General features: G+C 42.5%; 1 protein-coding gene across 1 annotated transcript in view; it reads right to left on the reverse strand.

Moving 5' to 3' along the window:
• The window catches only part of chsy1 (chondroitin sulfate synthase 1), a 54145-nt gene that overhangs the window by 37041 nt on the left and 2446 nt on the right, over window positions 1–14658 (reverse strand). The window contains exon 2 of the mRNA XM_071532306.1: window positions 12495–12990. Coding sequence (XP_071388407.1) covers window positions 12495–12990 — 496 coding nt within the window. The remainder of the gene's footprint in view (window positions 1–12494; window positions 12991–14658) is intronic.

The following is a 14658-nucleotide window of genomic DNA, read 5'->3' on the forward strand; positions in this document are numbered from 1 at the left end:
TTTGGTATGAAAATAGTCAAATTTTAAGATCATGAATATTGGTTGAATCCACAAATGTGGGTACTGGCCTTGAAAAAACCATCAGTTGAACCCTAGATAGTCCTTTTTTAGTGCTTCAGAAAATACATTCATTGGTGCTCAGGGCCAAAAAGTCCTTGTACAGACTAAAAATGCCCAGGGTTCAAATTCACAAAGGCTTTTGTCTACTCAACTTGCACAGTTATGTTTATAGACAGTTTCATGATCCTCACATTCATGTCAATGTCAGTTGTTGTGTGTGCTTCTGATGCTAAACAGCAAGTTTTTGTGATGAAATGAGTAATATTGGCAAACAAACCCAAGAATCAGTGAGTGGCCTGGTTCTCAACAGAGAAAACAAAAGATCTACTAAACACTATCAGTCTCCTTCACAGCGACAAACCTAGAGGTGTCAGGCTGGCAGAAGTGGTGAGGATGGCAGAAGCGGTCTAAGTCACAAGGGTTTCTGGTCTCCAAATGTACGCATGACTTTGAATCCTTCTCCTTTGATGCTCATTTAGTTGGTGCTTTCTTGTGATTCAGACTTTTTGCCTGGAGCAACTTGGCTACGGCCTCGGCTTTGAGTACTGAACACATCAACGGCATGTTTGCCCACTCCCACATGCATTCACTCAACACTTTCCTAACCTGAAACTCATCAAAGGATGCAAGCAATGCAAAACTGAACATGTCGTCCCAGTCCCAGTCACACCACCACAGTGATCTGGTAACCTACTTCATATAAGGTGCAAACCAGGCCAGGCTGTAGGCAATCAATTGCCACCACCTCCCGTTCACTGCACTCCAGTTTTCCACAACACAACAAATCAATCATTCCACAATAACCTATTTCCCCCCCAACTAGTTCTGTTAATTAAAACACATCAATCGCAGATATCACACAGTGTGACACTGCTTACATAACATTGGTTAAGCCACATACCCAACTCTCTACTCTTGATTATGCATCCTTTAACATATGTGTAGGCTCTAAGGCACAAAAAAGGGGTCAACTCAACTTCTCAAACAATTGAAAAATAGGTCTAATCTTCTAAAGTGCAACCTGATATCTTCCAGGTGGTAAAAAAAAAAAAAAGGAAGAAGAGCAGCCAGTACTCAATTCTATAGGATGATTTCCCCACTGTTGTTGAGACAGGCCTTCCATCAGTCAGCTGCTAGAGCTTACCTCTTGCTTTCACTAACATTATCTCACCCGGGAAAGTCAAAACTGAGGCACTTTCAACCTTGCTTTGACAGTGCACTGAATAAATAAATTGTGACTTTTCGCTTAATATTGTGATTGCAAACGGAATTGCTTTTTCTTTCTGTGTACTTTCTATCAGAGTGCATAACACGTTAAAAAATTGTGGAGTGTCCCTGTGGATCAGTGGGCTAAGGCGTGTACTATGTAGCCACGACATCCTGGGTTTGAATCCGCTTGTCTTCCCCCTTTTCGGCCCCAAGCTCCACTCTACTGTCCAATAAAGCAGATCTGCCATAACAAATAATCTTTAAAAAAATTGCAACAGTCAATATTGCACAAGCATAACACCCTGATGGAAGGCACAGGCTGATACACGTAGGTGTTTAATGTCTTAGCTTTTCCCGATTAAAGGCTTTCTAACTTTCAAACCCACATGAGTGCATGGACTTTGATATTTTTTGCCACAAGAACATATTTGTGGTCGTAATATTTCCTTTCTTTCTTTCTAGTTCAATTCCTGGCCTCCCACAGCGCTCGTGGTTGCTTGGTGGATGCCCGAAGCACTTCTAGTATCTTTCCTCTTAGAAGTCAATATTATGACTTTGATATGTGTTTGGATTCATTTGTGCAGCCCCACGATAAAAAACAATGCCGGCCTATGAATAGCAGTATATTAGACTACTCAGTCAAGATAAGTCTCCACACCAACAAAGTTTTCTCCCAATTACTGATGTGGAAAAGACAGAATAAAGTGTAACAACGTCTAAATTTCAATTTCACAAATGATATTACCGTTACCAGTCAAAATGTTACTTTTGTTATTACCCAATTTAAATCTCAGATTGAAGCTGAACTGTCCAAAAACGATTATCCCCATCCCATGATTAGATGAGAAACTGTAGAAAGACTGACTTTCTCTGGCTGGAGGTATTCCCACTACTTGGATTTTATCCAGTAAAAGGTCGTCGAGAACATTGGACATCAAGAGTGTTTGGTTTCCTGATCATTCACAGGAGAGGAAACTGGCTTATCCTGATTTGTGAAGGGCAGAGAGGATGCCTATCAGTTTTGCAGGTGTGATGGAAAACTCATTAACAAGTGGTGTAATAATTTACTGCTCCCAAGGAGTGATGATATTACATTTGAAACGAGTAATGAGTAATGTATTACTTTTTTTTTGGAGTAATGCGCCCAACACTGCGTACCACACATGTTTCTTTCCACACTTCATGTAGTTTTTTCCTCCTCTTGCACGCAACTGTCTTTGGCTATTGCAGGATTTGATTTGCTGACCAGCTCACACTACAGGAGGACGTCCAGATTTGACTTGTAAAAATCAATCGTGCTTGAAACAAGTGTGCTAGAGCTTTTTAGGTGCTTTGGGTGGATGGGTGGGGTAAGGGTGTACGTGATCGGAGTGAGTGAAACGATGTTGACTTTGAAAACTCCACCTGTTGACACGTGCAAAGTGCTGTGGTAGCACAGTGTTGTTGGAACTGAGAGAATCGCTGAACAAAATATTCAATTCATGCGTGGGAGGACAGAATTTCTATTGTGCATCGCTTACTGTGCCATATGTTGATTTGTATGGGGGAATATGGTGTTTTTATTAGCTTTAATTGTTGTGTCTATTATGTTGTTTTTAGTGTCAAATCTGTTGATGCTGTGACAGAATTTCCATCTGGAACAAATCACATCAAAGTCAAATCTTTCTGTCCATCTCTCTCTTTCTATCCATCTCTCCTGGATACACACAAATGCATTTTTCAGAGGTCAGAACATAGGCCACCCACACAGTTTCTGGTCTCATGTACTTTGCTCAAGGGCACTAATGGACAGCTGTAATGTCAACCACCTTTGGGTTTCCACCAATACGCATTCTGTCCTTCTACTTAATGGTCTGCCTCCCCATCTCTACCTCCTGCCACCCATGCATTCAGTTGCAAAGCTTGGCAACATAGACACAGACTGGCTCGTATGCATGGTTTATTTTTACAAGCACTGATACAACCACAGCGATGTATTGCAAGCAATTATAAATTGCATTCTACCACAGTATTTAGCTAAAGATGTAGAAACAGATATAGATGGGGGTTAGGTGCCTTTGCTCAGAGGCACTTAGACAACAATGAGCTCTGTCAGTAAAGGGGATCAAACCAGCAACCCTTCAATTATGACGCAGCCTTCCTAACCAGCTTACCGCTGTCAGCTAGATGAGATAATGGGAAGCAATAGCATGACTGTATCGGAGAAGAAAAGGGTTAATTCTGTACTGAAGTTGCAGAAGCAGTCACAGAGGCAGCATGGACAGAAATTATGTGTCAGAAATGGACTAATCAAGTTCCTCTTACAGTGACTAAGTGAGTAACTGCATGACTGTCAGCATTTTGAGCAAAATTGAGTCAGGAAGAGGAGTGACTGTGGCCTATTTTGAGGTTGCTGCAACAATAGTGTCTACACTGGCTTGCAACCTGCCAATCCTGAGCCAGACATCTATAGTAACCTGTCAACACAAACAATGTCTACTGGAGAAACAACCCAAAAGCACTACGGCATGAAAAAAAAAATCCAATTGCTAAGGTTTACGTCAGCCTCTGCAATCCTAGCCTAGCCCTTCTTTCCTCCCTGTTGAGGGCGTTCGGGGTGAGCTGTGTCGGAGTATCGATCAGCTCTGACGGGGTAAGAAAGAGAGTTATGTGAGAGGACATTAGTGCTCAGGGGGTCAGGGAGGGAGATAACCACTGCTGGGAAGATTTCAACAGTTCTCGTGCCTGCGTAGTAAACAACCCTGCGGCTGGCGTGTCTTGAAGCAGCTGTGGCAGAAGCTGCTAAGAAGGCAGCAGGGGTCAGATAACAGATGACCTCAGAGCAGGTCTGCAACAGGACACATCACACTTTAATGATTCAGCAGCAGCGACTGATCTGAGGTCAGATTGGTGTTGTTCATCAAACGGACAATGTAATCCTGAATCTAACCTAAGGGCAGCTTCTTTGAATTAGAACTTGTTACCAAGTCACTGAATACTTTTTTCATGTTTCCATCTCTGTGCCCTCATGGTGGGAAAGGAAATTGAGTTGTATGTCTTTTGACTTGTACACAGATCCTCTCCTTCCACCAGTAGCTTCAAACATTTCTCACATCTTTCTTTGGGGTGTATCTGGCCTCCAAAGGAGTACAACTGCAGACACTGTTTCCCCAATGACTTGTAGTAAGTCCTGTGACCAATAGTTTCCCCCAGAATTATATTCTTGTCAGGGTGGAAACAGCGTTTAGACCATTATGTGACCCAAACTCCTTTGAAACGGCATTTATAGGTATGAAATTGTGTTTTGTGGGTTAGCAGCTCTTCAAGGCAAGCTGACCCGCCCCACCTATTCAGTGGTAGGGGAAACTGTGGGATACAACCGACCTTTAAATGTAGAATTAATTTACAAAAAATACACATCACAGAGCAATAAAACAAAATATATATATAACATCCAAAGACAATAAAATTTCATTGTTTGTCTGGTTTTACAGACTTTTTATGTAGCTGTGGTCAGGGAACCTCCTTCAAATTGGAGGTGTAAGACAATGACTGGCCAAACACAGATTTTTAATAAAAGCCCAATATCAACCCCATGTATCGGTAAACCAATATATCAGTCTAACCCTAAATGTCACACAGAAACTGTATAGTGGAGCAGACAGGTGGGATCAGAGAGGATACTTAGCAGTAGCTTTATGTAAACTGTGGACAGGGCTAACATACTGTATATATTCACATTATTTCAACACTAGCTATAGTTTGCTATGAGAGCCGCATTCTTGCAACTGAGCACACATTGTTAATTTAGTGCGCTGTACTTGTGCTGTGTGCTGTGATCCTCTTATGCAAGCTGCTGCTAGGGTACCAAGACCACATGTCGGAAATAGAAGCTGTTTGGGCCAACAACCAAAACGTTAGATGAACCATCCTTAATCAGGCAAGCTTAGACTCAAACTCCAGGTACAGCATTGCTCCTGCACAACCAGTCTGAGAGTGATCCGATACTACTGATTTCCTCTACCACTCATACAAACCTTAACCAGTACAACCTGGGCAAACTCAATGAATTATTATACAAGAAAAATGTATGAGACCAAGATGCTATTCAAATTGTCAAGTGTTCTGCATGTGTCATGTGTCTCTGCTCATTTGGGATATGCTGTTCAACCTAATTTTAGGTTCAGACCTTAAGAGCCTAATGATATAAGGGTAATGGATGTTGAGTAGATGATATCCCTATAACATGACATCCTGTATCATCTGTACATTAACTCTGGCTGGCATCATTCCATTGATTTAATCAGAAGCCTTATGATCTGATCAGATGCTTGCTTTTACTCAATGAATAGTTTCACCAGCCCACTCTTAAAGCATGTCACTGCTTTCTCCACACTTTGGTTAACATCCACTTCATGAAGAAAGAGGAAAAGCAGCCACGTCGCCACATTTATCAGATTAGACATAAAGCCATGTGCCACAGGCAGTGAAAAGGGAGACCAATTAATATGGACAAATTGAAGTGAGATAGGTAGGGAGAAATAGGAATACAGTTAAGTCTGAAGAAAAGAGCTACTAAGGCCCCGAGTACAACGGTGCTCTTGTTCCCAGGGTGAGAGCACATGCAGTAGTGCACAGTCAGAAAGCCTGCCGCAGGTTTGGCAGGCATGCAAGCCACTCAGGAGAAATTAGGATTAGGCGGTGGACTCATACCTCTCAGCAGTGCAGGCTTGTGATTCCCATTAGTTGTGTTCTAGCTTGTTTGTGAGTTGGCATGCAGGGCGGGGATGTAATGGCCTGCTGTATCGATGCCGCTGAGGGAGGTGAGGCTCACCTCAAGGACACTGCTACCAAACAGGGTAAGCAGGCCACAGGGTCACAAAAGACCATAGACTTTATTTAGCTGGGTGACACCTTGAAATGAAAACACGAGGCTGGGGAATGGGAAAATGAGAATGTGCTCCATTGACACTTTCAAAATCTGCCAGGAGGTTTGCAGCTGTACAGCCTGATAGAAACAGAACCATTGAGACTGGAGCAGCAGGGAATTAAAAAAAGACACAGCTGAGGGTGTAAAGCAAAAATTCCCAAACAAATGAGACTGGAAATTCTCTGTGCCTGGAAGCAACTAGACTAGCAGAGGAGGAGGCCTACGCCTGGAAATGACAGTCAAACAGACAGACAAGACACAAGGAAGAGGATAAGAACAGAAGTCACCATTCATAACTGATCATTCAATCCCAGCAGCAACAACCCCTGTGATCGGATAGGAGGCTTCTTCCTCCTGCTCAGACGCAAAGTGCAGTTGAGAGAGCAAGAGGTCAAAGAGTGCAGGGATCATTATATCATCCATCATCAACACAAAGTTTGCAAGCTATCCAATGAGCATTAGCTAGCTAAGTTGAAGTAACAAAGGGGGAAACATTGAAAATGAAAAAGGCCAAGAGAAAGACAGCAATAGAGCAGAGTTTGATCATCTCATAGGGCTATTTTCACATTGATCTAGTGTAAAGTTGAGACATGTTCAACATGGAGAACCCACAGCAGCGCCCCACAATGCACTGCGTCCAAAACAAGCATCTGCTGTGACCACACCATTGCAGGCACATTCAAAAATCTGACCACTGTGATCACACCTAACACAGAGAAAAGCAACACATGTACAGAAGAATACGCATACAGCCTCAGCAACGTGAACTTGAATCCAAGACAGAAAATACAGCTTGCTCAGAAACGGGCCCACCCACAGTGATGAAGACTGATGACTTTTAAGGCTTTTCGGTGGTTCTTACTAGACCCATAAAACGTCTATCTCATTAACTTAATGCCCCCCACCGCCGCCGACCCCCCCCCCCCCCCCCCCGCCGACCCCCCCCCAAAGTGTCACCGTCCCGCATATCATTTAAATCAGCTGCAGCCAGACACTGGGAGCATTTCATGCTGCAGAACTGTAATTCATGCAAATTCATCTCTTTTGGCCTCCGTTTATGTTTATTTTTGAATCGCGCCTGTAAACATTTATTTGCTCATTGGGCCTTGCTCATTGGGCCTAATTTTAGCACGGTGCGACGGCATTGCTGAAAAGAGACAGAATAGCGGCACACATAGAGCGGCGGCCACAGGATGTCTGAAAATACACGAGGTTCACCACATACTGGGCCGTCTGAAAAGTCTGAGCGGCAGAAGATGGAGGGAGAAAACAGATCGACACACAGAAGCTGAAAGAATGGGGGGATTCTCCGGGCTGATCCCTTTCCCTATACATTCCCGTCTAAATAAAGAGATTTAAAGCATAAGTAAATAGTTTTACTCAAGTATGGGAGGAATGACATGGTGTCTTCTGAATTGAAGTAATAATTTAATTTAGTAATAACATAATGAGAGCATATCTCCCGCTGTCAGTATGATTGGATGTCCCATAACTGAACTGCTGAACTAGACAGGCAGTTTGACTGATATGGGTTTTGAAGGCCTATACTGATGTTTTGGATTGAAGCTGCTGATCGCCAATAATCAATATCTTAAAATTTGACAATTGTCATGCCAAAACGTGACCATGGGACACTAAAACTCTCTGTTCAAACCCAGGAGGATGATAATACTACTAATAAACATACTCATGCTGCAGCATACTTGTCTGGCATCTCATCAAAATGTCTCATTACAATCAATTCAGTTTAAGGTCTTCCCGCGGACAATCAGTGTAGTATTGATCAATTCTTCAATAAATATGTAATCGGACAAACTGCATCACATCCATCATATCAGAGATGGACGACACTGACTGGCTGATATCAGATTTTTAATAAAAGGTTCAATATTGGGCCCATATGGCAAACCTATACATCAGCCTAACATTAAATGAGAGCATCTATTCAGCAGCTGTTCGGACCAGCACAGCCTCTGCACTATATCAGATAGGCTAATGTAATAAAGATCAGTGACACTGGCTACATAACACGCAGAGGGCCTTGAATGGGGAATAGTGAACTAACCAAATGCCATCACAGAGAGAGAGAGAGAGAGAGAGCGAAAGAGCAAGGGGGGGAGGGGGGGGGGAAGAAACAGCCAGAGAGATAAGAGCATGTTGAGGCATCGTACGGAGGAGTGTACGAGTGTGGGTGGCTGACTTCCTGTGTATTGGTCTAGTATGAGCAAGCCTGACTTATCTGGAAATGTAGGCCTTCTGAGACCGACCACAAGCAAAAGCGCTGATCCCAGAGCGAGAGAAAGCCAAACACATTGTGAAATGACATTGACAGTTGGGTGTCCTCAGCACAGTGTGAATATACTCTCTGAAATTTAGGTCTCCCTGGTGTCACCCTGCCTGAAGAGGGCTAATCTTGGTGGGAACACTGATAGGATGTGGCATGGTGGGCCTCTGAGGCCTGTGCGGCTGGACCTGATCCTGTTAATAGAGACGACGAGGAAAAATCTGACAAGTGGCTAATATCTGTAGACTATCACTACATCAGCACCATGGGACTGTACAATATCTGGCTTTTTTAATAATTACCATTATGGAAGGTAAAGGCTGTTTTTAAAATGCAAATACACGCTTCAATATTTAAGTTTGAGTGGAGGCTACACTTGGCAGGAGTTTGTTTTTGAGTGTTAAATGAGAAAATTGAAGGGAAGAAAAATTCTTTAGGAATAGCACCAACTGTCACTGCAAAGTGCTTTCGAGCAGGAAAAAGCAGACTGTGACACTGTGTAGATGACGCAGAGGTCACAGAAAAGAAAGCTAGATAGTTATCGAGAAGCATCAGTCGCAATCATTCTCTCAAAAAGCCTATTGCCTATTTTCTTTTAAAATATAAAGCGACTGAGAAGAGGCTGTTTGCCAGAGGCTGTTGAGATGCTACACCCACAAAAAGGATGGTCCTTCAAGGATTCTTTGGTAAGGATAGTGGTTCTATATTGAACTGTAATGACTGAAAAAACCCTGTTGATTTGTGAAAATAAATAAAAGCTGGTAAATCAGAACAAAGTGCCCAGTGTGGCTCTTAAAAACTACTTTTAATACTGCTGATTCGGAGGATCTCTTGCATTCTTAAATATTTTTTTAGTAGTAGCAGTACTTTATTAATCCAACTCTGGAAACCAAAGACAAACAGGGAATACACAAACCAAACATCACATACATATGCACAAACATCCATGGCTATACTAAGCAGACCAGTCAGGCAAAAAACAATTACAGCACCATAATGCTTCTATGTCAAACCAATTGAGCATGGTGCTATGGAGACCGTTTCTAAAAGGGTTCTTTATAGCACCATAAAGTGTTCTGCTATGGTTAAAGCCAAAATAATCATTTTCTGGTACTACATAGAACCCTTTTTGTCAAGAGTGCACTCTGGCTCGTCTCGCTGATCTGCTCCTCTTTGCCGTGTTGGAGAGGAGACCATTTCTCAACAGCTCTCCATCATTACAGCAGAACTCAGCTACCATAGCAACAAACTCATATAGCACATGCTACAGAGGATAACGTCCTCTCAGTCCCATTATTTAGGCTACTATTTCAGTCACACTAGAGAGATTCTACATGCATACCCCCACACCACCAGCACAATAGCCTTTATATCATTACCATAGGTTAACCTATCTCCAGGTCTGGGGTACTAGTCCTGTGATGCAGGATACATCCATACCAATACTGCTATTGAATATATTGAATAAAACAGTATCAATATTAGTCCAATATTGGACTGATATTGATAGTGTACTAATATCCCCCAGTCCAAAAATGTGATAACAAGGGTCATGGGGATCATGTCACAATTGAAGCAAAGTGGCTTTATTTTCCATCCTTTTTTCACATTGAAGGATATTAGGTCTCTTATGGGGGAAATGGATTACCACTCAAAGACTCTGGTCCAATGACCCATAACTAATTTTGCAAATCTATACTGCTCATTGTAAGTAATGATTTAGTTTGGTACTCTATCTTGCAAGAGTTCGATTGTAACACTGAAGCATTTTTAAATATCAATATATCATTGTCAAAGTAATTGTGATACCTTGGTATAATTACGGTAAACAAACAAGGCCATGGTTGAGGTGATGGGTAGTCTCTTATCTGACGCCAGTGGAGTCGTTAATGGTAGTATCTCATAAGACACCATTTCACTCCTTCCACCATCTGCCAAAAGGCTGGTAGAGACTGACTTGGTGATGGTCTTGTTTGTTTACAATAATTATACTAATGTCTCAAATTAATGTGGTAATGATTTATTGATGGTACAATGCTGCACATAGCACCTTTAAAGTACTCAGGACTCTTATCGGCAGTGCAAAAGTATTATGGTGCATCGCTTCTCCCTGTCCTCCCCTTGTCTTTCTGAGGCAGTACAGACACAAGCATAGCAGATTATAAGGAAGCCTTTTATCATTCACAGAGGTTAAATCTCCTGTCATCTCACACAGTCACTTCAATCAACCTCCACGTAATTGTCTCATCTTGCATTAGTTTCAAAGGTTTTTTATTCGTACGTCAGTCATATGAACGGCACAGCTGTGTCTAGACATGCCTCAGAAAAGGCTGTTTGGAATGAGCACGCAACCTACACACACATAAAAGAGAATCATCACTGATGACTAAGTAGTGGCATTTCTTCCGTGACTCAATCCCACAATTTGGCCAGTGTGGTGGTTTGATTTGGTTTGCTGTGGTGTCTTAATAATTTTTTCTCATAGCCAACAGAGATAACACTCATACAACAAGTCTCAACAATGACTAAATGCCATGCAATCCAGCAGGCACAGCGCAACCAATTCAGCGGACTGTTGAACAACATCAGTCAAAGAAAGCATTCAGCCTTGAACATCGCTCCAAATTTGTCACAGGGACACGTTTCCTTTGGGAGAAAAGGTCTCAATCGCCGACACGATTGCCAGGTTTCTAGTTTGGTTTTGTCTTCTCTGAAACCTGAACTGGCTAGCGAGGAGCTGCAATTAAACCGAACATCAAATGCTGGTTCAAACTCTGGCTGAGGCAGAGGATGGGCCACTTCTTTCTCATTCCAACAGCCAAAGCAGATTAATTGCAGTCTTTGAACTGAACAGATGCCAGTTTAGCCAATTTACACCCAAGCCTGATATTATATGCAGATTTATTCGAATGGAAAACTTGTGTCAGTAATTGCATGTCTCAAAGGTGACTACGGTGTGCTTAAAATGATTTATGGGTAAGCGATAATGCACACTTGGTGGAAAATGACATAGCTATGTGTGCCACTGACTAAACAAAATAAACCTTGTCAGGTAAACATCACACAGCAGTGCAGGCGGGACAGAGTGTACCCGTCAATGGAAAGCTGTTCTGTACATTGAGCCAGGTCAAAGGTCAGCCTAGAGGTCAGGGGCAAATACTTATCAATACACAGAAAGGAGGATCATTGTGACCTTACAGACGCTAAGCCCACTCCATGTTAAAATACACAGAGCTACAGCGACCTTGATAGCTTTCACACTCTGACTAGGGGAACAACAAGGCCTAATAAATAAAGACATCAAATGATAGACAGTCTGCTCCCTCTTACTCCAACCAAATGCATATAGGCACAGCACAAAAGATGCAAATAGATCCTACAGAAACAAACAGTTTTACAGTTAAAACCAGACACTTTTTTACCAAGCTGCAACATACAATTTGCAATACTCAAAATTATGGCTCCAAAGAGGTTGATTTTCCAGCTATGAATGTGAGAAAGCAAAAGAAACTTTGATTGCAGCTTTGGAAGAAAATCATGCCTAAAGGAGGTTGGTACCGGATGGTCGAAAGGAAAATCTCCTGGAGCCGCCCTAATCTAGTAATAATAAACCTATATAATTTCACTGATTGATGTAGCCTAAACCTTAAAATAAAATGCCATGTCACAGAAGAGCGACAGGCAGATCCTTTAGATCTTAATACATGTCTTTTGCACTTTCTCTCCCTGAACCTGTAGCGCAAAAGAAAAAAACCAGGAACCACTTGTGATAAATCAGTGTTACGCTGCTGAGCAGAATACAATATACAACCAGTGGTTCTCTAAATGGGGTCCCTGAGGGGCTTCCAGGTGGTCCAATGTAAAATGAAAAATAGTTCAAATTTATTATAATTTAATTTACTAACCAGGTAGCAAGCCAACATTGGGCCAACATTATTTTGTCTGATGTGCCTAACGTGTGACTGTTTGGGGGTCGGTGACATGAAGATGTTGGAGAAGCCCTAGTCTAGCATGTAAAGACCTCCATCTTACCTCATAGGACCAGACACACTGGACCCCGGCGAACCTCCTGACACAGCGGCCCACCTCCACGTCCTCATGGGTGGTGTACATCTCCTGCAGACACTCGCGGATGTGGGGGACCATCCTCTTCAGGACCTCCCGGCTCATGATGACCCCCGGCCCCCCCATGCAGAAGTTCTCCCCGGGCTCCAGGGCCAGTTTCCCCAGCTCGTCCCGGGCCCCCATGCCCGTTTGGCCCAGGAAGATGGCCTCGCTGCTGTTGAGGCTGCGCAGGAAGCCCTCCAGCCGCTCGCTCTTGATGTAGACGTCGTCGTCGGCCCTCATGAACCACTCGTACTTGTCCAGGTAGTGGTCGTGCATGTACTTGAGCATCATGAAGGACTTCTTCTGGGGCGGGTAAGAGTCATCCACATTCCTCAGAGCGATTATGGGAATGGGTATGGAGGTGTCCGAGCCCTCGCTGGAGAAGAACTCCACGCGACCTGGAATGGTCTGGGCCCACGTCCTGGACACACATGCAAACACACACACGTAGAAAAGGTGGCATCAGAAAGGTCAGAGCATACACACTGGGATAATCTGGAAACATAGGGACCATGTAGTGGTCTGTAGTATTGCTGTACTGCTGTCTTTGCCTAATCACATGCAATAGCCTGAGAACAATGACCTATCTATTCTACATGAACTTGCTGTCAGCCTATTTCCATACTGGCTTTTTACAGCAAAAGTTCCATTACTAAAAGGGGCTGAAGAAGGGCTAACAAACATGTTAAAGCCACTGCAATCTATAGTGTAATTTTCTCCACACATAGACAACCACCAAACACAAACTAAATGTCTTAAATTTTGTCTTAGATGTTTATTTATTTGTTTTCTGCAGTAGTGTGTCAGTAGACTGCTCTTTATAGTACATTTTTACATTTAGAATCATCATTGTTTTTAAAGCATCTGAATTTTTTTTACATGTGCCTAAGACTTTTGCACAGTAGTGTACATAAGATGTTTTTTTTTGAGATGACAAGCGACTTCAGAAGTTAAATCGAGAAGATAAACATCTTATTACAACTACCTATATTTATCTATATATTTTAGTGCATCAGGAGGAGGTTCAAAGTAAAGCGTGCCTTTAATCCATTGCATACCTACAATTACATGCCTTTGCCTATGTGCAAGTGTGCCGTTCCTCCCAAAATTGGACCTCTATCAAATATCAAACATAACTTAAGGCGGTGGTTCTCAATCATGTGCCACTGTGACACAGGAGTCTGCAGATTTTCGTTCCAGCCAATGGAATAAAAATGGCTGAAGTTGTGTTTAATATTGAAATCAGCTGCTGTGGTGTTTGGTTGGAAGAAAAACCTGCAGACTCTTGGGCCTCGAAGGCACAAGCTTGAGAACCACTGACTTCATGCATGAGGAGACAGCACTGTTTGGTCTGCACAATTTTTTCTTAGTCCATAAATTAATTCCATTAAAGCCTAAATGTAGCATTCATTGCACGTGCTGGGTCAGGCATTTGAAGCTGATGGAATTAACATTGGAACTTAGCAGCCAGGCGCACAATTAACACCGTCCTGTTCCTAATAGAATCAACAACTCATCTGGGTCTACTACTGATGGAGGTTCAGCCATATGCAGCACAGCCCTCTGGGTTTCCTCAATGGAACTAGAAAAACAGGAGGAAACGCCATCACTGGACAATAATCTGCTGCACAAAGATCAATGGAGCTGTTGGCATCAGACCCTTGGAAGGGGGTTTAAGCCTAAATCCGATTCTGTAGAGAGTTCTTAGGTTGCAAGCATGGCTGTGAGGTAAGGACATAGCCTATTTGCCATTGTAGCTATTTTTAATGTCATTACATGAACTTAAGACCTTGGTAGTTTTCTTTTACACAAGTGGAATGTAGGAATTGAATCCATTGTTAACCAAAAAGGTTTGGACAAGTTTCAAGCCCATTGACAAGAATGCAATCATACGTTAATTTGAATGATTATACTATTAATTTTGATTATGGATGTAACAAAATGTGTGACACTGAATTTTTCTGTGGAGCTGAAAGAATGTTCATGGTTTCAGCTCCAATATCTAAGAAATAGCATTCAGAATGGTCTTTTGTATTGTTTTAACACTACAGAGCGCAGGCCTATCAAGTTTTAACTTGACACTAGTCAG

Source organism: Centroberyx affinis, unplaced genomic scaffold, assembly GCF_046629955.1.
Source record: "Centroberyx affinis isolate AG114_WGS23_722 - 3 ecotype Tasmania unplaced genomic scaffold, CSIRO-AGI_Caff_v1 ptg000010l_1, whole genome shotgun sequence".
Classification (NCBI taxonomy): Eukaryota; Metazoa; Chordata; class Actinopteri; order Beryciformes; family Berycidae; genus Centroberyx; species Centroberyx affinis.